This window comes from Sylvia atricapilla, chromosome 2 (genome assembly GCF_009819655.1).
Source record: "Sylvia atricapilla isolate bSylAtr1 chromosome 2, bSylAtr1.pri, whole genome shotgun sequence".
NCBI classification, from domain to species: domain Eukaryota; kingdom Metazoa; phylum Chordata; class Aves; order Passeriformes; family Sylviidae; genus Sylvia; species Sylvia atricapilla.
Genome location: NC_089141.1, coordinates 94433457 through 94457301, shown reverse-complemented (window position 1 = coordinate 94457301; position 23845 = coordinate 94433457). Strand labels below are relative to the sequence as shown.

At 36.8% G+C, this 23845-nt stretch overlaps 1 protein-coding gene across 2 annotated transcripts; it reads left to right on the top strand.

The window, feature by feature from the left end:
• Positions 1 to 556: 556 nt before the first annotated feature.
• PNPLA4 (patatin like phospholipase domain containing 4) lies at positions 557 to 23502 on the top strand. 2 transcript variants are annotated; one of them, XM_066313844.1, is made up of 9 exons: positions 557 to 655; positions 1544 to 1854; positions 2557 to 2683; positions 8268 to 8452; positions 12211 to 12305; positions 12474 to 12609; positions 15663 to 15728; positions 20626 to 20778; positions 22659 to 23502. In XM_066313844.1, the coding sequence occupies exons 2-9, from the start codon at positions 1696 to 1698 to the stop codon at positions 22788 to 22790; spliced, it is 1053 nt and encodes a 350-aa protein (XP_066169941.1). In that variant the 5' UTR covers positions 557 to 655; positions 1544 to 1695; the 3' UTR covers positions 22791 to 23502. The 2 variants fall into 2 exon arrangements, with proteins under 2 accessions (XP_066169941.1, XP_066169942.1); XM_066313845.1 differs by lacking the exons at positions 557 to 655; positions 1544 to 1854; positions 2557 to 2683 and having other exon boundaries at positions 8268 to 8357.
• Positions 23503 to 23845: the final 343 nt, after the last annotated feature.

Below are 23845 nucleotides of genomic sequence, written 5' to 3'. Positions count from 1 at the left end.
AGACTCCAGGGAGAGTTCACACGTCTACACTTCTGCTCCACAGGCGTCTTTGCCCCCCCTCAGCATGTCTTCTTCCACTGCTGGGCTGGCTGCAGGATCCATCTGCATCTTGAATCTGTGTGCCGTGTTTGCTTTGGCCCAGGCCTGACAGAAGGCTGAGTAGACTCACCTTCGTAAAACGGAAACACTGACAAAAAAAAAAAAAAAGGAGAGAGAGAGAAGTGTAATCTTTATAATCTTTACTGCTCTGAAGCCACCTTGTCAGCAACACGACGCTGCTGCACGGGGAGCTCGCACAAGCGCGGCGCTGGGCGTGCGGACGCCGCCCACACGACAGCAGCGATCGCCCCGGGGCCGGGCCCGGCGCACAGCCCCCGGCCGGAGCCGAGCGCGGGGCGGAGCCGCCTCAGCGGCCGCGGGCCTGGCCCCGCCGCTCAGCCGGGCTCAGCGCAGGCGCACAGGGCTGGCCGGGCCGGGCCGGACCCGCCGCCGCCTCCCCGTGCCGGCCGCCATCGGGGCTGCCGCGGGGCCGAGCCGGGCACAGTGCCGCCTTAGCCCCCCCGGGAGGCCTGCGGGGAGGCAGCGGCGATCGGGACGGAGTTGAGGTGACTGACCTCTGAAGAGCCGTGTCCCGCGTAGGAATCGCCCGCTTGCTGTAAGTGTCCAAGCTTAGAAGGCGCAGTGGCTGTACTTTGGCGTTGTGTGCCCCGTGGTTGTCACTCACATTCTGTTCTAGCTTTAAAAACCTTGTCTCTCCGTCTCGGCTGCTTTGCTTGTTTGTTTCGGTTGTTTGCTGGACAAAAGTGGAAGTAGGAAAAAATGCAGTTGCACCATAAGCCTGATCTCAAGGCGCACGAGATGAAACAGAAAACCTTTCACTTGCTTGGTTGGGATTGAGTTGAAGTAGGCGGTGTTCCGCCGAGACCTCGCCGGCACAGGGTCACGGGGGGGTTGGTTTGCAGTGGTCGTCAGGCAGGAACCGGCTTCTCCAATGAACCAGCACAATTCCATACATTCTTCTTTATGGTCAAGGCGTGAACCAGGCTTTCAGTGGGTGTGTGAGTAACCCCTCTGCTGTCTTAGTAGCAGAGAAGATAACGAGACTTGCCTTGTAGCAGCCAGCATGTTGGAGTGTGTCATACTGGATCTTGACATCGGCACTTTTAGTGAACACGTTGTTTGAAGTTGCTGGAGCACTGCATCCACTATCTTCAGCTGAGGTAGAAGAACCAGTGTATTCACGTTGTTAGTCTTAAGGAACAGTTTGTTCGTTTGGAGTTCTCTGCTATTAACAATTTTATTTCTTCCTGTCTGTGAAATGAACAATTGACTTTATAGTCAGTGGTGAACACCGCGGTACCAGATGGGGGCAGGTGAGAGGGAGAGGGAGCTACTGAACAAAAATGTTTCGTTGTCAAGAGAATCAGCTGTTAACGCCTCGGTGTTTTCTGGTTGGATGAGTGTGAGAACGGCTTGTTACAATACCAGGGCCTTGGGACGACTCCTTCAACTACTTCTCTTTTTCGTGATGTCTTTTAAACAGGTTATGCTTAAAAGAAAGTTTCTGCCGTGTGCTTTTATTGGGTCCAAGCTCACCTATTGATGCTTCCTTTGTAAAACTTCATGGTAAAACAGCTTCTGCGAGTATCAATTTGATTACCACATCATCTGGATCCAGAGATCACTTCTACTAAAATGTGGACTGCCAAAAAGCTTTGTAGTGCTCAAATACTGTTGCTCCAGATGAAAGAAGGCCGACTGTGTAGTTGCGTGTTTCCCAAAACTCAGCAGCTTTGGATTGGAATTCCAAACTATTGCACTGTAAGAGTGCCACATGACAGCATTAAATTCCAGGTAAGTATTTTTGTGATCATCTAAAATTGATGTGCATAAATACAGTGATAATTTATTTTAGACTTTACAGACCTAAGCTTTTGATTTTGCAGCATTAATTATGAATTGAAGATGCTTTCAGTTTATCAAGGTAAAGGGGCAGGCAGCAATAAGTGCTGGAATACTCGTGTTCCAGAGTGAATTTTTGTGTTCTTCTGATAGCTCTGAGTTGGGGAGAAACATTAATTTTCTTCAAACTGTATTTCAGACAGTAGAGCAGGATAACTGACAGGCTGATTAGTTAGAGTGACAGTCGTTAAGTGAAGAATAGGACCAGAATTCTCTGAAAAATTACTTACAGATGCAATGTTGTACAACAGAGGGTAGGGAGGAAATGGATTGATAAGGGAGGATAAAAGTAGAAGAGTTTGATTGTAAAAAAAACCTGTAGATATAAATAAAAATAGTGGTAAATGACACAAAATAAATTCCATTTTGGACACTGACATATCCAAATGGCAGTTTTTCAATATTTAGTTAAATTAGTCTTTAAAATATAAATTGCCGCAAGCATAAATTTTGTAACATTGATGTTTGAACTTGTTTTGTAGCAGCTAAGCAATTGCAAAATTCATCTGGATGACTTAACAATTATTGTCAAATAATGTCATATTGCTGTTGTTTTTCTTTCTAATGGTAATATGTCTGACTCTGTGATTGTAGGTGTCCAAGGTAAATGATAAACAATCGGTAGCTGATAGAAGAATGGCTACTAGTGCAGAGGGAACGAAAATAGCTGTTGGAAAAAGTCCTAATGGAGTATGTGATGAGAGACAACATTCATTGCAAGGTATTGAACCTTTTGCCACCCTTTTCTGGAGAAGTCCCTGCCCTCTGTTGACATTTTAAGGATCAAGGTCTAGAATCTTAATTTGAAAGTTTGATATCATGTGATTTATTTATTTTTTAATTTTAAGGACATTATATGCAAATGTTATAGTTTGCAAAGACTCAAGATTTTCTTAAGGTTTTTAATGGCTGGTTAGATTATGTACTTATTTTTTTCTTCAGCTTTGTCAAACTCTTATATTCACTGAAGGCTGTGAATTGTTATGCTAGTGCGGTTTTTTTTTCATGTTAGAAATGTGAAAAAAACCAAACATTTCTGTGTCAGTGGGGATTTTTGATTCAGGTAAATTAGTTGTTACTGTTATGACCTTTCTTTAGCAGTGCTGCCAAGCTAAAGCATTTTTTTTTCTGTGACTTTGCTTGTTTTGTCACTCTTTGCTAATACCTTATTCTCAGATTTGCTGTTAGGCATCATACATTTTAGCTCCTGTGCTTCAGGGTGCTTGGTCATTTGCATTCTGTACATACTTAGATTTTGTTTGTAAAGGTGTTTGTACTCAGTTGCTTTGGGCATTTTCAGCTTTTGTTTACAAGTGGGATGACAGGGAGGTAGTTATGATGGGTTAAGACACTGGCATGGTACAATGTTTCTGTAATTACATTGCTCAGGAAACAGCCCTATGAGGAGCTGTTGTGCTATTTCATGTGCATGATAATCAGGAAGGCAGTACCCGTCCTCAGAAAACTCTGTGGTACTATATCAAAATTTTTCTGTGCAGCCTTATCTCCTTACATGCATTCTTTTGAAGGTTTGCATTATAAAATGGATGAGATACTATTGAGTAAACAGTAATTCCCCCACCCTCCCAGTAGATTTTTAATCACCAGTAGGTTGTTTTTTTCCTGCAGATGTGGTAATCTTTTAAAGGAAACTCTTAGGTTTATGTTTATTCCTGAGTGCTCCTGCATTATCTGCGAAATAATGAAACTGAACAGCCTCAGGTTTCTTGTACATATCTTTCCTTACGCTTCTGTTTTTTCTTTTGTAGACAACAGAAGCCTTTCTATCCCATTGACCAGCTGAAATCTTTATATTTTGAATTCCTCCAGTCATGTGAGATGACAACATTTTTTTGAAAAGCAGTGGCAGAAGTGTTTGCCCTGTCCTGTTTATATCCTATCTCTACATTAAGTGCACTGTCCAGCTGAAATGTTTTTGTGCATCTTCAAGGTTCATTTGAACATTTTCTTAAGACATGCACAACTTTGTGTTGATAGGTATTAATATCCTTAATTGTCAAAATATATGTTAAACTCTCTAAGAATATTTGTTTTGAAGTCTTGCGAAGGTGTTTCATACTATTTCTAAAATAGCAAGATTTCTGCTCTCTGCTCTGGCAGCTGAAGGAAGTGGTTTGTGTCCGCATGTGACTATGCCTTATTTCTGTTACTCTATAAGAATTTGTTGGGGAATAGTCACAATGTATCCTTAATTGACTTTCTCTCATTTTCCTCTTTGGAGTTTTTATAATCATACTATACTTTTTTGATCAAAAAGGCAGTGATCTACCAGATCATCAAACAAAAGACATTTTTGAATCATACTTTGTCTGAAATACACCATTATAACTTCCAAATTGAGTGATGCCGTGACATATTTGCAAGGATTCTTTTGAAAGTGCCCTTCTGATTTTATAAGATGTTCATCTAACAAATGCTTTCTTATCTTTCCCTCTTACTCAGAGATTTGTTTGCAAGGTAAAACAACATTGCTTCACTGTATCTTTGAACCAAGAGTTCCTTATAGAACCATGACTTATTTATTTGTTTCATCTTTGCCATCTGCATCCTTTGTGGGTTAACTGTTTTTTCACAGATTTGTTGAAGAGGCCTCAGTTACACCCACTTTCCTGTAGGTGGATGCGTAGTACTGATTGAAAACATTAATGTTCTGTTTCTTCTCTGTCATGTTGAGTATTTGCAATACTCTGCTGATTTTAATATTCTGAACAAATGAAAGAGGATCTGATTATTTCATCCAGCAACAGACAAATGCTGGGTGTCACTTACGAGCTAAACATTACAAGATTTTTCAAGTTAGCAGCCAGGTAAAGCTCTGAGTGACCAAATTTGATCTCATAGCTGACCCTGTTTTAAACATAAGAAGGTTGGGCAAGAAGTCACTTGAATGATTCTATGATTCAGTGATTTTTCTTTGTCATTATTTATCCACTTAGAGGGTTAATATAGGTATGTGCATACCCCATTTCTCAGTCATGCAGCTAGATGTAACCAGTAGATCTATAATTTGAGCATGAATGTCATCTGCTAATTAACATTTGTACTAAGGAATTTTTAATTTTTTATGTATATGACAAATACTTAATGTATAGCTGAGAATTGGTCCTAATTAATAGAAGTGTAATGTCTGGGTAACACAGCTATGCTTATTGCTACCCTTAATCAGAGATTCTCTTGGAGAATCTGTAAAACAGTGTTGGGTTGCATACCATACAAATCCAGTGGGTCAAGTACTTCTGTTCACTAAAAGTAAAAAAATTACCTCATTTTTACTCTGTATTCATTAATCTTTTTGGATTTGAAATTAGACTACTCTTCACAGAGTGTGAGACTAGCAGCATTCTTGAACAGTATTGATTGACTTGAAATCTTAGTGCTGTTTTTTTTCTTTTTGTGTGTTCTTCTCTCACTGAATCATTTTGTCAGCCAAGTAACTGGTGTGAATACTCATTCAATAATCTCTCTTTCTTGTCTCTTGGGTAGGGAAATGAAGGAGGCAGAAAAGTGTGGGATCTAAGTGTTAAGAAATTACCACACATGAAAGAGTGAATGCAGTGTATGCAGACACTCAAAAGAGAATAGGGGTTACTCCCAGTAGCTGATCATTGGACAGGACTAAAACTTGTCTAAGAAACTACAATTTCCTCATAAAAGTGTGTAAGAGGAGGTATGGATAACTGACTTAAGTCACATATTTTCAGTAGGTTTTGGTCTGAGATTCTAATAGTTTCCTCAGTTTAAATAATCTCCTTTCCTGTTCTTGCTCTGGTGAAAATGAACCAGCCACTTCTTTATACAATGAAATGTGATTTTTTTTCCACATTCGTGGGAATTTTTCTTTTCAAAAAAAAACTTTTAATCTAAGATGTTTTTTACTGGAACCATGCTTTAGATACTCTTTGTGGTTCTCATCCCTTTTTTTTTGTTTGGTTTTTTGGGGTTTTTTTTTGGTTTGTTTTTGGTTTTGTTTTTGGTGGGTTTTTTGTTTGTTTGCTTTTGTTTTTGTGAATATTTGATTATTTTCCAACAGAGAGACATACTTTTTGGAACATGAGCCTTGTAGAAGGTTTAAATGTATGTATACGTGTACATAAGCATCCATATACTTATTTTGATTTACATAACCTTATTATCTTACACTTGTGTTTCTTAGTTATATTTCATAGGTCCCTTAGATGTAATTCTTTGGATTTTTGAACTCGTACTTTGCATGCTTTTTGGCCAATCAGCTGTGTAAACATAATCTTCATTTCATATAGAGCTTCATATTAGTAGTGTCTTGATCTTGAGATCTGTTTTGCATAAAATGGGAGTTGATTCCTCCATTCCCACATAAGAATGCAGTTGCTTTAACCTGCTTCACCTTTTTGTCAAAGTGGGCTGTGATGCAAATGTATTTGCTCCTAATTTGTAAAAGATGTGGAGACAGCTGGTTAAACTCCCAGGAGTTTAACTATCCTGAAAGGAAGCACATTGTGACATCATACTTCAATGACTGTTTTAGTTTTCTTCCACTCTATTAAAAAAAAATCAAAGTAGAGTTGTTTGTTGTTTTCTAGTAACATCTTGAGTAACGTTTTTTTATCTTCTATTCAGTACACTGACTTCTTTTTTTAAATTAAAAGATACTTCTTTTAAAAAATGGTAAATCAATTTATTTGGTAAATCAACCTGCTTCATTTTAAATGCCTTTCTCTCCTATTGTCACAGCAAAAGCCAACCTCTAGTGCTTTCTATGACTACAAATCTGTTTGTTATAGGTATTCCTACTTACAAATGGATATGGAAGCCTTTCCAGCACAGTTGATAAACTATGTGTTTTAGCAGGCTTGACTGGTGCACCAGATATTCCCTGGCATGATGAGATGCTCTCTCTCTTAGTAAAATAGCAAACCTGGTCAGATCATTAGGTCTGGTTTTAATGATGCTGTGGGTAAAGCAGCTGAGTTTAGCAAGTCTTCTTATCTGCTGATTTTGAAAGCTGTTTCTTATCCTCATCTTTCCTGCCTTTCCCATTTCAGAGATGAAGAGGTATCTTTAACAAAAGTGTGGTGCTGTATATGTTTGCCTCTCTTCATCAGGACTGATACAACAGTTTCTGTCTTTTATTCCCATTTATATTCAGATGTACCCAAGTACAGTAGGGAGTTATTTTAAATTCAATACTAAGATGGTGTGTACAATATCTCTTACATCTGTAAAATACAATCTGCAGAATACCTTGCTTTCATGATACAGATATTTGCAGAAACAGAAGAGCTAATAAAATCTACAGTATTCTATTTTGTTTATTTAATTAACTGTCCTTAATAATCTGAACTTACACTTCTGATTTTTGTTTCTTTATTTTGTTAACTTTAAATTTCTAGCCTAGACACCTTTAGAATGTTTATGTGTATTTTCTTATATTTAGTGCTTTCTATTTTACTTTTGGGGTTTTTTTCATTCCTTCTTTTTTTAATAGTAGCAACAATATGTTTTCTGGTTTTCTTTTCTGAACTAGTAATTACTTTAAATTTTTTTCTATTAATAATTCTAGTGAACAAATGTGTTTCAAAGATAACAGAAAAAAATTCCTCTCTTAGAGAATTGTAACAGATTCAAGACTCTGCTTGTGTAATGGGGAGTGTGATCATAGAATCACAGAATGCCCTGGGCTGGGAGGCACCTTAAAAATGATCTCATTCCAACTCCCCTGTCATGGGCAGGGACACTCCCCACCAGGCCAGGTTGCTCAGAGCTCCATCCAGTCTGGCCATGGACACTGGCAGAGATGGGATATCCACAGCATCTCTGGGCAACCTCTTCAGTGCCTCACCACCCTCACAGTAAAGAATTTTTTTCCAAATATTTGATCTTAACTTTCTCTCAGTTTGAATCCCTTTTCCCAGTCCTGTCACTACTTGATAAGTATAAAACAGCAGTTTTATAATTAATTTGATTTTTTGATAAAGGTGATTAACAATGTCCTTTAGAGGTGTTCTTTAATCACTTTTGTGTAGTTGTTCTCCAACAAATCACGAAAATATGTAGTTACTTTGTATATAAAGGTATGTATTTTTGATTGATTTGAAAAGGGATTAGTACTAAGGATTATTTGAGTTTTTTTTAAGTTTTGGGGATACTAAACTAACTGCTGATTGCTTGATGTATTTAGTGATCAAAAGCTTTTACTGTTCTCAAATAACTAGCATTTTTTATATAGTCAAGAATATGTTATGCAAAAAGAATAAATGAATATTGTAAGACAGTTTTTTTCTGACTATAGCACACTATTTCCACAGCCCAGATGAAACACATCAACCTGTCCTTTGCAGCTTGTGGCTTTCTGGGCATTTACCACTTGGGGGCAGCAGCTGCTTTTCACAGGCATGGTAAGAAGTTACTGAGAGATGTGAAAGCTTTTGCGGGAGCTTCTGCGGGATCTCTGGCTGCCGCTGTCTTGTTAGCAGTGCCAGAAAATATAGAGGTAATTAATAAACTCGTAGGTATAGGCCATGATAATTTTCAAAGGACTTTTTTATATATAATCATCTTTCATTAAGTTTATTAAAATGTTTTGTGTCTTGTTTATTTCTTCTTGTTACTTGCTAGGAATGGGACTCTTACATCATGTTTTCATTAACCACATCTGTGACTCATGAACAAAAAATGTTAATGATAAAAATATATGATCCTTATATTTTAAGCTGTGTAAAATCTCATGTTTGTGAACCTTTATTTGTAGGCAATAGGTATTCTTTAATATACCAAAATGTATATTTACCTAATGATGGTACATTACAAAGTGAATCACTGTTCTGTTGGCTTTGTTAAGCAAGTGCATAGCATCACCCTTTTAACCTTTTCAGAAAGGAGGTGAAAATGGTAGATGAAGTGTGTCTTCATAAACAGCTCCCACCTGCTCAGATCTTTTTCTGGCTCCCTGTGCTCCACTGAACAGCATTAAAGGCTTTTGCATCTCTGTTAAACTCAGTGCAGCCCATGCCTTAAAGGCACCCAGTAGGATTAACCCTCACAGCATTCTGTTCTGATGTGTCTGGGTTGTTTCATCTCCAGAGATGCCACTCCCTTCTCACCTTGGGTATGATGTCATGCAGAGACGCCAAGGTTATATTCGGTGATTACAATGTTACAGATTCCGTGGGGAGCATTAGGGGGATTTTGGTGTCTATTTGCTCGGTTTTCCCCTTAGGTTAAGGCTGCTTTGCCCTCCTGAACTGTATGTAGTGACTTTGCCTTAATAAACGTAGAGGACTAGGCATTGCCAAAATGTTAGTATTTCTTTAGTTTTTTTAATTATTGTCAGGAAAAGAGACTGTTAGACTTTTGGTTTAAGTTGCAGTTATGTTTCATTCCAAGTGAGCATTTGATAACTTTCTCTAGGCCTTGCTTATTTCACTTTATTTGATTCAAATAATAGTACTAGCCAAACCCCACTTTAACACTGATCTTTCTGTGTGTTTGTTGGTTGTTTCTGCTGGAATATGAACTCAGCTTGCAGCATTAACTATATTTCTATCACTTTCAGCAGTAGGTTTTTCCTTGGCTTCTTTCCCCTACCCCACTCCTCTGCAAGCATTTTTTATATGACTTGGTATTAGGCAAGTTCCACTCTGTTGTGGAGAGAACCTCATTGTATTCTGTGCAGGCATTACTCCCCTTCTGTCACCTCTGACTGGTAGTTCAGTTTCAAGTTTGCCTGGTATAATGTGTACCTCTGACTTTAATTTCCTGTGTGGTGAGCATGGCAGCCCTTTGTTAGCCCAAGGAAATTTTTCTGCTTATTGCAGACCTTGGGTATGAGCCCTTGTTCTCAGCCTGGTCCAACTTAGAAAGATCTATCTAAGTAAAAATACTAGAACAGTTTGTAGTTTTTGTTTGTGGAAACTAGGTCTGTATTACATTGAGATTGTTGTATTTTTCATATTGTTGCAAAAGAAAGCTTCATGAACTTTCTAGTTCTTTCATTTTTGTGTGCTTTTTAGTTATTCTTTTATATGGTTTAAATGGAAAATTGAGAGTTCTTTTGTCAGTGGGAATAATTGTAATTCTCATGGAATTTAAGTAAAGGCAGTGTTCTGTGCTGAATAGAATTAACTTTTCATGTCAGGAAAATTACATTATTATCTTTACTACATTTCTAGCTTGAAATATTTTATATCCACAAATGTAGCTCCTAATCAGTTAATTATTTTTTTCTTTTTTTTCCCTCCTCTCTCCAGAGATGGCAATGCTAGATAAGCCATAATTAGGACTTTCTGCATCTCCTAGTCTTAAAGCTGCAAGGCAATCTTGGAGAGAATGTAACACTGAAGATTTATTGTTTCAACTGTTGCTGTTCTAAGACAGTTCCCAAATGTTTTTCTGTCATGTATTGGAGTTTTTTCACTGTTTGTAAAAGTGTGGGACGTGGGATTTCTAAGTGAGCTTATTTAGTTATGGATAAATGATAATTTATTTTAAAATTACCTTGGTCATATTTGATATCAAGTTTGCTTAACTCAATACAATCAGTTACAATTTCTAAACATGGCCTCAGTGATTATTAAAAATGTAGAGGTATTATTTAAAGCTTCTGGCACTCAGATTCTAAAACAATTCATAGCTGTAAGAAATTGTCCCTTTAGAGAACAGAAATTGAGAGTCCAAGTACAGTCCATTCTTAGCACTTGTAATATGGAAAGTAGTTTTCTGTCATTTCACTAGTTTGGTACTCTTAGCTCCCCATGGCTTTATTTAAACATCTTAGATACAAAGATAGTAGTTCTGAGGTGCTTTTATGTAGGGTTTTGTGGATTTCTTCTGCATTTGTAGAGACAAGTGTCTGAATGTGCCTTATATATTTTAATTTGCTTTGAACTAGCAATGGCAAGCATCTCATAGGGTAAAGGTGCAAATCTAACCAATGTGAGGTTAAGCAGCACAAATAATTGTTTCTTTAAGAGGTACGAACCTCTTAGTTAACTTTTTGATACCTGTATTCAAAGGCCATATAGAGAAAGTGGATGTAAGACCTACATTTCTGTCTTTCACTAAGATGAGTGCTTTGTCATACAAGCGATGTGAGGAATTTAACTCTATTACTTAACTAGCTCTGATCTCGTGCTAATCCTCACCCCACCTCCTTCCTTGTTTTCCTTTCAATAGATTCTGTATCCTCCCCCTCAATGGGATACATTTGTATCTCTCTTATTTTTCCCCCTTTCCTTTCCATAGTCACTCAATCATTTATTTTGTTACTAGCAATTTTTCTTTATGCACTTTATAATCCAGGAATCCCAAACTATCTTTTATTCGTGTGGTTATATAGGTGAATGTGGGTGAGTTTATGAAGTACCAATTTCAGAAGATTGCATAAGATTGAATTTAGGTTTTTTTTTTTTCCAAAGTCCCTAAAATCATTAGAAAAGCCTGCATGAAAGAATAAAAAACGGATTACAAATATTGAATAGTGAGTCTTAAGCACTCAGGGTCATAATTCATTGTTTCAGCATGTTATGGCTGAAAAATAAATTATACCAATTCCTTTACTGTCCCTTTGGAGTTATAAGGACTCACACACACTTCAAGCTATTTTTCTGTAGTCATTAATGCTGGGCATTTCAGCTTGCGCAAAAGGTTCTCTGTGCAGGAATCTGTTGCCTGGTTTTCTGCAGTTTATTCTCTTCCTATGTCATCAATCACAGTTTTCCATTCATTAAGTACTTCTGTAGTATTTTATTAATTAAATATGTGTATTTGCTAGTGGGGTTTTTTTTTGCATTAGTGAGAAGAAATTGTTGTAAATTTTTTTTAATTGCTTATAGGCATCTTAAGGTACTTGTGTCTGGTTTAAGGTCTAAAGTAGACCTTAAAATAAAAGGTGGCTTTAGATTTTGAACTAAATGATTGTTCTTGTACTGGCATGATCTAGGGAACTGATTATTTAGCAGTGGTAGTATATAGAAAAACAGCCTTTAACTTTCCTTGGTGGTTGAAGTGGTATCCTCAGAGTTTATAATTTTTTTTTTTTTTTGTTAGGGATTTTTTTCCCTTACAAATTAATCCTTAGAAAAGGATCAACATTTTGATATGCATGTCTTGTTACAAACCAAGCACATATGGGAAAATCGTGTTTGATCTAATAACTCCTTTATTAAAACCTCCAGTGTACTTTAGGTACTGCAGATGAACATGCTTCTCATCACTTCAGCATCCTTAATGGTTAATGCTTTTCATTTCCAGAAATGTAAGGACTTTGCCTATGGATTTGCAGAGGAAGTCCGAAGATTGAACTTTGGTGCTGTAACGCCTGGTTATGATTTTATGAAAACACTTAGGTACCTATCTTACTGCTTCTGTAAGATAATTTCTGGGTTAGAAAGTTCTCCAAATGCAAATGGAGAGGGTGCATATTTCTTCTGTGCTGTGGGGTGCTCACCCCTAATGCATTTGCGAGGTTTTTAGATAATAGCAGTGAGTAATGCTGAGCATTTTCTTTCCCCTAGGGAGGGCATAGAGTCTATTCTTCCTTCTGATGTTCATGAGATAGCTGAGAACCGGCTCTATGTGTCAGTCACGAACTCAAAGAGTGGGGAAAATCACTTGGTTTCAAATTTTGCCTCCAGGGAAGACCTCATTAAGGTAATCATGTTGAATATGGCAGTTATGACTAAAAACTCTGGAGATTCTTCAAGACTTCAGAGTATATTATTAATTGTACAGTAAAATCACTGGTTTGTTCAGGTAACCACTTCTACTCCCAGTGGTGCTACAATCATAATATAAACAATGTTTAAAGCAGAATTTGATCCTACAGCTTCACAAATTTTGCTAGAATTTATTCGGTGTTTGCGTGTGTTTCCTTCATTGGTTATTCAAGTTCTACCTTGTAGGCAAAGTGTTTCTAGAAGTAACAGGTAACTAATTGTTTCAGTATATGAGAACACAGTAGAGAATCTCAAAATGTTGCAAGTATATCTTTCACTTCCCTTCTCTTCATTAGAATCCCACATTTTAAATTTGGATCAGGATTGTATGCATAAGGTAATACAAGATGGTAGGAGCAATTCAGATGCATGTGAAGCAGATATTTTTATAGGAATTGCTTATATCTTAGTGGAAGACATAATGAGATATAGTGGAATAAAGGAGGAAATAGAATAAAAAGGAATTCCTTCTTTCTCTATCCTTGTGGATGCTTAGAGCTAATAAGAGTTTCTTTATAGTTATCACTTTGAAGTTTTGTTAACAAGTGTCATTTTTTTAAAGTGTGCCTTGGGAGTTTGCCTTTAAAGTATATTTTTTAAAATTTTGACCCTATTCTACATGGACAGTTCTCAAACTTTACAGGACTTCATCATGCAAATATAATTATGTGGAAAATTTATCTCAAGTTATGCACTGTTATCTCTAGCTGTAGTATGCAATGGTAGCAAGCATGGAAATTTTTATTCTTTGTGTTTATGCAGCAAAATCTTCTAACCCAGAGACAATTAGAAACATCAGTGAATGTTTTCCTTTTTTCTAGAATTTTAATAGATTTTTTTCATGATTTAGCCACTTCTGTTGTATTTTGTTTGCTATGGTAGCAGTAGAGTGAGTTGTAATAATAGTAATAAAATTACACGTAACTCATTGGAATATGCACATATTGTCTGATCCTTCAGTCCAGCTCCTAGTACCTCTTTTTGTGCCTGCCTTCAGCTCTGCTTGTATCATGAGTACAGGTGTCTGAATGCTGGTGGCTACCACAGGAGCAGGGATGGTAGAGCTTGTTAGGTTATTCTGTTGTATCATGCCTAGGCATGACCTACATCCAAGGCATGGATAAAGGTACTGCTGGGCAGATTGTTTTATAAACAGCAGAACGTCTGTACCCCCTGCCAGAAATCTTTCAACTTCATATGGATTTGGTTTCAATACTTAATAAACAAGCCTTATGGTTCCAGAGTTTTTCATAAAGGCTAAACTGAATGTGTGTTGCTACAATGCTAAACTTTTATCTTTTTTACTATTCTCTGTGGACTTGGAAAGGCAGGTAATAATCTCCCACTTCAGAAACAGTCTTCCTATATGTGAAGACAATCATCTTATATCAACATTGCTAGACTTGAAGTTCTTAAACTGGAGGTGAGGGGTTTGTGTGTTTGTGAGGGAGCGAGGCACAGAACACTGGTAATATTTAGCTTGGGAAAGTAAGGCAGTGCCTAGCAGTCCACACTGGTCTTTTAGTGGTAGGAAATACTGGAAGTGTTTGTTCTTCAAACTTGTCCTGCCTCTCCTCACTCTGGAGATCTAAGCGACTTTGTAAGAACAACTGATTGCTTCAGTCCTCTTGAAAAGAACTCAAAATTTGCAGGACTCACCTGGTTTTGACTCCATTCACTAAAGCTTTTTTCAAATTTTTCTTAGTTTAGAAGGGCCAAAGTCAGTGAGATGGAGTTGAGGAAGAGAAGAGAAAAAAGTGCTGGGCTGGGGAAGAAGTTGATGTTGGGAACTGAGGAATCTTGTCTTAGTAGAGAAAGTTTGGTAGAGAAATAGCTGCAAATTCACATTAGAAAACTGAGAGCGCCTTTTTATCTGAGCTCAGACAATGCCCTACATCAGTAGGAAGAGAAATAGGCAGAAAAGCAGTTTTCAAAGTGAAATTGAAGGCTTCATATACATATACAGTCTTAACTAAAACTCGTTAGGGGAGCAAAGTAGCTTAATACTGAAATAGCTTAAATTTTGTAAAAGTAAATGTAATTCCAGCCAAAACAGCTCAGGCATTTTCTTTCATAATCTCTATGGATTGTGGGTTTTTTCTGCACCTGTTCATCTTTCACACAGTGTATGCACCACTTTGTGACCTGCTTCTGTTCTGATTGGTCATCCATGCCACCACCACATGACCATGTGCATATTCTCCCTATTTAGCTGTATGAAAAAATCTGACATACTGTGCTTTGACCATGCATTTACCTCTTCTATAAATACCGTATAGTGATATCTGTGTGTGTGTGTGTGGATACAGAGGTATAGAGATGCCCACACTGTCTCATAGGTATTGCTATGAATGGATAGAAAGGTATATGTGTGTGCACAGCTGTACATCACAGAAGGGGTGTCCTGGTCTAAAAAAAAAATTAAACTAAAAATTGATAACAGCTATAGACAGCAATGAAGTAGGGGAAATAATAGTTTGTTAATACTTGAATTTATAAATACAAACAATGGTTAAGGTATACATATGTGAAATTCCAGGATGTTCATGGTGTTTTTGAAACTTTGAAAATCTGATGTATTAGAAAAGTAAATACTATATTAATATGCTAACAGAATGACTTGGTCAGCTTCATTTTTGACAATATACTGCTTTTTTTCCTCATATGCATATTTAATTTCTTGAAATTAAAGGTTTACTTCACATTGTGCAAAACTAAGTTCATACTCTTAAATTGTATTAATCATTGAGTTAATTTTTGATATTTTGTTTTGAGAGCTGTCATTGTCAAGTCCTAAAAACCCAAACCCTGTTGAATAATTTTAATCACATTTTGACATGCCACAACAAGAAGACATTTTGAGATGACAGTGGATTTATGTAAAACTAATATATTGACTGGTATATATATATGAAAATATGTTATCTAAATTCCTTGGTTGCCATTTTTGATTTTTTTTCTCTGTTCTTTTTGCTTTCTTCTCTCTAGGTCCTGCTAGCAAGTAGTTTTATACCAGTGTATGCAGGAATTAAGCCAGTAGAATTTAAAGGACAGGTAATTTTTCATTTGCTACAAACTTTCTTTATATATGTTCTTCATTTATGGTGAAACTATTTCATCTTAAGGGAAAGCAACGTCAATACTATATTTTGTATTTCTTACAAGAAAACCTTTTTACAGTTGTCTTTACTCATCTAGCTCCTTCAACTTTTTTGTCTTTTTTGTCTTTATATAAATATATAAACACTTCAAGAATCATTTTAAAAGCATGAAAATGGCTATTTCTTCCTTATGAAAAACACATGATACTTCACTTCCCCATTCATACAAATGATGCCTCTTTATAACCCTCACAGCCCCTCCTGCCGAGAAGCCCCACAAAACCATACCCATTTGCTGCTAGCAAGGTAGTCATTATATCAGAAAGCTTGTCAGCTTTAGAATTATAGATACAGCAATACATATCAGCTGAAATATTGGAAGGGTTTAAATCAGTATTGTTTGACTGCTTGAGGTAAATGGCGACTGCTTGCAGCTTCCCAGGGTCTGGAATTTTTTGGATTGAGTCTGTATGTTGCTTGTGCAATTTCAGAGGGAATATATGGCTATTTTAGGTTCATTCTACCATTAGTTAAAGGGAAGAAAATGTCATTATTAAATTTCTTGTGGTATTCTTTCAATTAAGAAATTGAAAAGTTAGCTCAGAGCATTGTCTAAAAGTACTTAAAACCCGTTTTACTGGATGAACAGTTCTATTATTAGTTGCATAGGTATTGTAATATTTAATGAAGCCTTTTTAGATCTTTTTTAGCCTTGTAGTTAGTATTTTACCACAGCCTTTTTTCTAGGGGACAGTTCTCATTCCTGAGTATTTTTTGCATTCACAATTTAAATCAATGAAAGTTTAATGGAAACTGATTCTTCTATTACTTGAAAGCTTCTTGTCATTCTCAAAGCTTCTTGCTGTTCTCCTTTAGTGAGAGTCAGAAAAGGCAGTTTCTGAGATGAGGTTGCTTTCATTTATTGTTACTTGTTGGAATAATTAGTTCTGCATGTCTGCTCTGACTTTTCTTAGACTCTATAAACAGTGCATTTGTGGACTAGGGAGTTTTTTGGGGGTGTTTTTGAGAAAGCTGTTGCCTTTAAATGTTTCTGACTTGCGTTCTTTAGCCCCAGATGTTTAGATGTGAGTGAGAGCTCTCACTTGCAGTAGCATTTCTTTGGTTTGGAGTAATGGTTGATAAGGATGTGTGGGTGCGTAGCAGGGGCCTCCACACACAGGCTGTAGGGCCAGATACATGGCCCAGACATGTGAGCACCAACCCAGTAAGGTGGATTGGATATGGATTTGGCTCTGCAAGGTCACCTATCATAGAGCATCATATTCCAAGTCTCCTCAAAGCTTCATGTGACAGACCAGCTTCTGTCTGTCTGCATTTACCCTGGTTTCAGGCGGTAAATTCCTTAGGCCGTGGCTCCATGGCATCATGGAACCAAGATTACTTCCTGCTAGCTGCTTGAGTCTACTGGCCTTATCTGTACTTCAGAACAGTTGATCTGTATTTTCTCTGGGCTACATGTGTCACCTGCACACACATCACCAGGTCTCCAAAGACTCTTTCTAAAGTGTATTTCATGGTGTTACTTGTGCTGTGTTACCAGCCACCATTGTGCAGGTGGGTAAGTAAGGGCGTATGGTGCAGCTTTGCTGAATGAGTCAAACATGTTGCTAGCCTGCCCATATGCCTACAGAGACTGAACCCTGGGGTAAACATTGCACTTCAGTTTTATTTTTAGGAAGCATTTGGCTTTACAGGGGATGAGCTAGTTTGCCTGTAAATATGGATGCCTGCAGGCTAGACTCTTGGGATGAATAAGCTAGATTTCATGTTAGTATGGACAGAACAGAAGTCTGCTCATAGTATGTTTTCTGATTAATGAGTCAGAAAATAATCTGATAAGGAGGAAGTCTAAGATGTCATATGAGAGTTTATAGCCTGTTAATGTCCTTAACCTGATAGGACTAGTTTATTGCCAGGATTGGAGATTTTAGGTATCCTGGAACTAAGCTTCCAGTAACATTAGTTGCTCCATGTGAAATTATCTTTCTCTGACTTGGTTTGGTATCCTTTGAGTCTCTGACAAGGTTAATTTTCAAGACAGATAAAGATCTGCAGATGATGGAGTTGGCTGTGTCTGCTGATGAGTCTGTAGTTGGTGTGACTGTAGTTCTCATGGAATAGCTTTGTAAAAACCATCTGTTGATAAATGGGTAGGTTCTGTTAGGTCAAGCCTTAATGTCGTTTTCTGCTTTGGTTTTCATTGCAAGTTATTTCAAAACTTTATCTGTTTTTGCATTGTTCTAGAGTATTAGTGAAATTCCTTCAGAAGCTACCAGGAATTTGTCTCATCAGCTAAGAAGCATTATTCAAGAATTGATTGGTGCAATTAAGAGAAGCTGATACTTCACTTGTCTTTTTGCAGAAAATAATGGGTTTTTTATAAATACTTTGCAACTAGGAAACATGAGCTAAAATATTTTTGATTGAAAAGCAGTTTCCCTCAAATGCTCAAAAGAGAGTAACAGAATCTACAGAAAATAGTACTAAATTGACAGCATTGCCCATGCCTTAGTAAATGTTTGGATTTTCAGGTAAGTATTGAAGTTATATAAGGAGGGAAGGGAAAAATAAATAATCATAATTTTTTAAAATGTGAGAACTTTTAAGTTTTAGAAGTACAAAGTTATACTTGTGGAAAACATCAATAATGTCATTTGTTATGGTGTCTTTGACATGGCTTACACACAGACTCTGTTACATTTTTCACTGTAGGAAATGTAACAAAAAGACACTTAGTACTCCAAGGAACATTGCACATAAATCAATAATAAACTACTATTTATAGACAGACACAAAAAAAGCCTTGGTGCTAGATATATCCTGGTATGTTGTAGCTTTACTTATGGCAAAGCTGTAGTGGAAGTTTGAGAAATCTGAAAGATAGCTGTAAATTATTCCGGAAATTTTTTCCCTCTCTTTCTAAGGCAAAATAATCTCAATTCTCATTGAGAAATTTGATGTTTGTGCAGAGTGAAGGAATTCAGCAGTATATTGTGGGTACTGACACAGCTAATGTCAAGGGTCAGATGCTATAGTATATAATGAAATAATAGGATGAAAAGGGCCATAGAAACTACTAAATGTTAATATTTGTAGCTTAGATTTTGAGATCAGGAGCATAAAACTGATCTGAGAGAGTGAAGAAAAGAGTGCTGTGAGGGGACTGTGCATGCAGACAAACACACCACTGGATAGATACCACCACTACCCCCTTGCTATGGATCCATGTGTTAAAGAGTAACAGCGTATCATCAGATACAGGAGTTCACGGGGGAAATCAAATGTGACACTGGGAGAAGTCTGTATAAAATTAAAATAAGATTTGCTTTAAATGAGAGTAAAGGACACAGCTCAGAGGGATCTATGGAAGTGATGGACCTCTGAGAATCTCAGGGGCTTCTGAAGAGCAAACACTGTAACTGGAGTTAATGCTTCTGTAAGTACTTATAGTAAGAGCTAATGTCTTGCCAGCAGCCAATAATTTACTTCTTGTGAGAGGATTTTTTTTGTTTGTTTGTTTGTTTTGGGCTTTTTGGTTTCTTTGTTATTGATGTTTGTTTTTTAAACTTCTGTGACTAAGTTTCTGTGGTGTTTTCAGAAATTGTGATGCAAAGCTGGCATTATTTTCTATTTATGATGGTCACACAGAGCATCACTTACATCACAAAAGCAGGCTTTTGCTTGACTGGTGCTGAAGAGTACTAGTATAATTTGCAATTTGTTTTTAGTGGTCTGTGTTAATGTAATTTGAGGATGATATCCTGGAGGTGAAACTTTTACAAAACACTGAGGTGAATCTTATAATCCCTTACAGCATTTCAGCTTGCCTGGCTTTGCATGTCTGCAGTAGTTTACATCTTATGTAGTTAATGTTTGTTTCCTTTATAATTAGCAAAGACAAAAGTGAAGACTTAAGCACAATTAAAACGAGATACAAACACCTACTTTTAGAGAACATGAATCATGTGTTAGAAGTGTTTTCTCTCCCTTGATGATAAAGGAAGTGTAGAATTACTAATTTAGATGTGTAAAGTTCACTGAGATGCATCTGGTCAGCAAACCTCATGTATGATGTCAGCGAATCCATCTGACCAGCAGACTGGTGTTGAATTTTGAGCCATGCCTGTAAGCACAGAAAGAAATAGGAAGGTACAAATACATTAACAGGCGATGTCATAGCTGTACTGTTTATATCAGAACAGAATTTGGCCCCTTGCTCTCATTTATCACTATACTCAACTCTTGCAGCAGACTTATGTCTGCTCCCTCTTATGTCACTGTTGTTCAGGTCCTTCCCATCTTTACCCTTCCAGCTACTGCTGGAAGTGTAGTGTGTATGTAAGAAATGAGGCTCTGGAAGAAAAACCACAGAAGCGGAGAGGAGTCATGTACGGTTTAGCTTCTGCAGAGTACCTACACATAGAGATTGTACAGCTCCTATTGTCATCAAAATAATGTTCTAGAGGAGTTCACATTATATGATATTGTTTATGTGTAATATTACCAGTCTTGTCTTTTCATGTACATGTTGAGAAAAATTTCTGTATGGGGCATTTTATTTTTAATTAACCAAAAAGTCTTGTAAGTAGCTTGATAAATACCTTACATGCAAATTTGTGCGTTATGTCAAATGCTCATTGATTCAAATCTCTGTGTGTAGATTATCAGTTCCTTGATACTTGACACATGCTGAAGCTTATTCATTGTATTCTTAGAGGGGAACTTGTAAGTTTTCTTGGGAGTGGAGGAGGCAGCGTCAGCAAGAGTAAAGTATTGCATTATGATCATACTGTACTGGTGTTACTTTGAAAATATTTGTTTTCCCATAGAAGTGGGTTGATGGTGGCCTTACCAATGGCCTTCCTATCTTGCCTGTTGGAAGAACTGTGACGATTTCCCCTTTCAGTGGTCGATTGGATATCTGCCCACAAGATAAAGGGCGTGTGGACCTGTATGTTAAATTGGCAAAACAAGATATGATGGTAAGTTGCTTCTTTATTAACTTGAAAACACTAAGAAGCACTTCTGCAGTTACATTCATATTTAAGTGCCTATTTTCTGCTTATATATCAGCTTACATAAAGTTCTGGTAGCTTCTGTTTTGCAAATGGAGGTTAAACCTTTTCTTAAACACAAGGAAAGGAGAATGTAGAATAAAGTTTGAAAAACATTGATGTAGTACAAAATCAAGCAAATTATAACAGGCTGTTCAGTGTAAATAATACTAGGTTTGCTTTACATATCATCTGTCTTTGAGTAGGCAAAATGTTTGTAAAAATAAATAAAGTGGAATACCTCAGAAGAGGACAGCTGCAGGATATTTCTTCATACTTACAGAAATCAGTTGCTCTAACTGAATTTAAAATGCAAGTTTAAGTTGTACATTTTGAAATGGTATGTACCATGACCTGTCACTGCATTACACAAGAGAGCTTGTAAACATTTGTGACTACAATGCTTTTCCAGAAGTCTTCTTAGAAGCTGCAGAAACATTTCTGTATATTGAAATACGAGACTGATTTTTATTGCCTCCTTTTCATCATTGACATCTATGTCTTTGCAGTGTTTGTCTCACAAACTTTAACCACCGTTTTGCTTTCTTCAACATGCTGAAAGAAAATATTGAATAGTGATAGACTTAATGGTCAAGAATATTCCATTAGAAAGAAAGGCCAACAATAATCAGTACTTTTTAAAACTTCCTTTTGAAGCAGTTGTAATTTTTTTAAAATTTTACTAAAATTAGTGTTACGTAACACCTTTCTCTGTTGGACCAGTTTTTGAATCTTTGTCATGCTTCACATAGAGATACTAAGAATGATAGTACTTGATGAAGATCATAAAGTACAAGATTATTGATTTCATATATCTTGGAAAGATATGCAATCATTATCTATTTCTTGATTGCGTTTTGTGTCTAGAGGATGAAAAATGAGCTGGTGATTAGTTTAGTTTAGGGACAGAAAATTAATTGCACTGTTACATTGGTTCTGGGGTCATGTGCAGACTTGTGCAGAATCCCAGGCAACATCTTAAACTATTTGAATTGAAGCACCTCTGCTTTTAGGGGTGTATAAATGATCACTAAGAATAATTTCATTTCAGCAATGTTGTCATCTGCATAAATTAAAGAGCTGTATGTCTTCATTTATCTGTATTGGAAGGTGAATAGTTTTCTGTCTCTCCATCTCCTAGTGTCAGAATTTGAACAATTGCTTACTTCAAATAATGAAGATGATTTTGATATTGTTTTGCAAAATTGTTTATAATAATGTGGCTAAGTATTAATTATATAAAGAAATTGTTGTGAGCATTATTAAATATAATTATATTTTAGTCTGTTGTAAACAATTTAATAAAGTCTGTATTCAAGAATAAACTCCAAAATCTTCTGAGATGATCAGAGTGACCACTTAAGATGCTGAGTAGTTCTTAACTTGTTGGTAGTACAAGCTACATTTATACTTATATGTTAAACATTGCCTGGGAATGTTCCCAAGAATGTGGTTGTTTGCACTAGTAAGTTGTCAAAATATTTCCTTGCACAAGTTTAACATGTGCCAGCTACCACTCTGCAAGACAGTTTCAGGAGTGTTTCCAAAGCTCAAGTGTTTCAGAGACTTTGGACAGTTTTACAGGCAGACAGGCTGTCTTGGATGCTGTGAATTTAACTCCATGTGTGTGGGCTGTTCGTGCCAGTTTGTCCTGGCACTCAGCAGTGACCCTGGATGTGGTTAATTCCTGGTGCAGACACAGCCATGCTGGTCTTTTCATTTTACATATGCTCCATGAAACAGATGACAGAACAGTCACATCTAGATAAGTTGTATAAACTAATTTACAGCTTCTTGCTCTGTTGCAGCTGTCTCTGGCCAACCTGGTAAGACTTAATCAAGCTTTGTTCCCACCAGACCAGGAGAAAATGGAATCGTTGTACCAAAATGGCTTTGACGATGCTGTGCGCTTTCTATTGAAAGAAAACTGGTTTGAGTAGACGGCTCACAGAAAATTAGCAAAACATGATGGCTGTCAAAACGCAGCTACAGGCATCCTAGAGAATCTCAGGGATTGCTGCCCCAGTTCCTGTTCATAAAAATAAAAATCCCAATGGACTTGCATCTGCTTCTGCTAAGAAAGTATCAGTTGCACTCCACAGAGCTGTATAAACATGTCAGAACAGAAGCTGGACGTGCCTGGGGGATGTCTTGTTTTGAGGAGGTTCCACTTAGATTCATTTTGCTTCAGCTGGGGACTTGAGTGTGGGATTTGTAAAAAAACTTGTGTTGTCGTAATTACAGAAATTTGGAAAAGTCTTTTTCAGTGTTATTTGAGAGGAGAATTGATGTTATATCATGAAAAATTACAATCTGTGTTATTCACTTAACAGAATTCTGCATATTAGTTCTGCATATTAATTGGATGCTTTCAGTGTTACTTACTTAAAATATAACTTGCACTGTTCTGAAGGACATGAAAATTAAGTACTAGCCACAAGAAAATAAAACATTTGCACTCTTATGTATTATTTCACATTAAAAGTTCTTTTATTGTGAAAATTAAATGTTTCCTTTTAAAATTTTAAATACTACTGCAATTTTTAGTGGAAATGTGATATAAAGATAACTTCTAAAGAAGGGTGTAAAAAATTGTTTTATGTATTATGTTTTCTTCCTCTGCCAAAATTGAATAAATATATTTTCTTGAAACTTTTGTCAAGTGTTTATTTGGAATGCTGTAATGATCTGATTATCTACTATCAATATACAGGAGAGGAGTTGATGAGTCAGTGGGTAATGAACTCAGATTCACATATCTTGTTACTTTACCATTCATATTGCATTGACTACCTCAAGTTCAAGATTTCAAGTCTCAATGCCCAAACGCTAAAATCTGAAACTTTATGTAAATGAATGTTTGGTTTATAAGTGTGGGGCTTAAATTGATTTATAAATAAGTAAAAAAAACCCCAAAAGGTCAAAATCAGAGGTTGAATCAAGCATGTATGAAATTTTAGAATTCCTAAAAACAAATTAAAAACCTGAGGGTAAG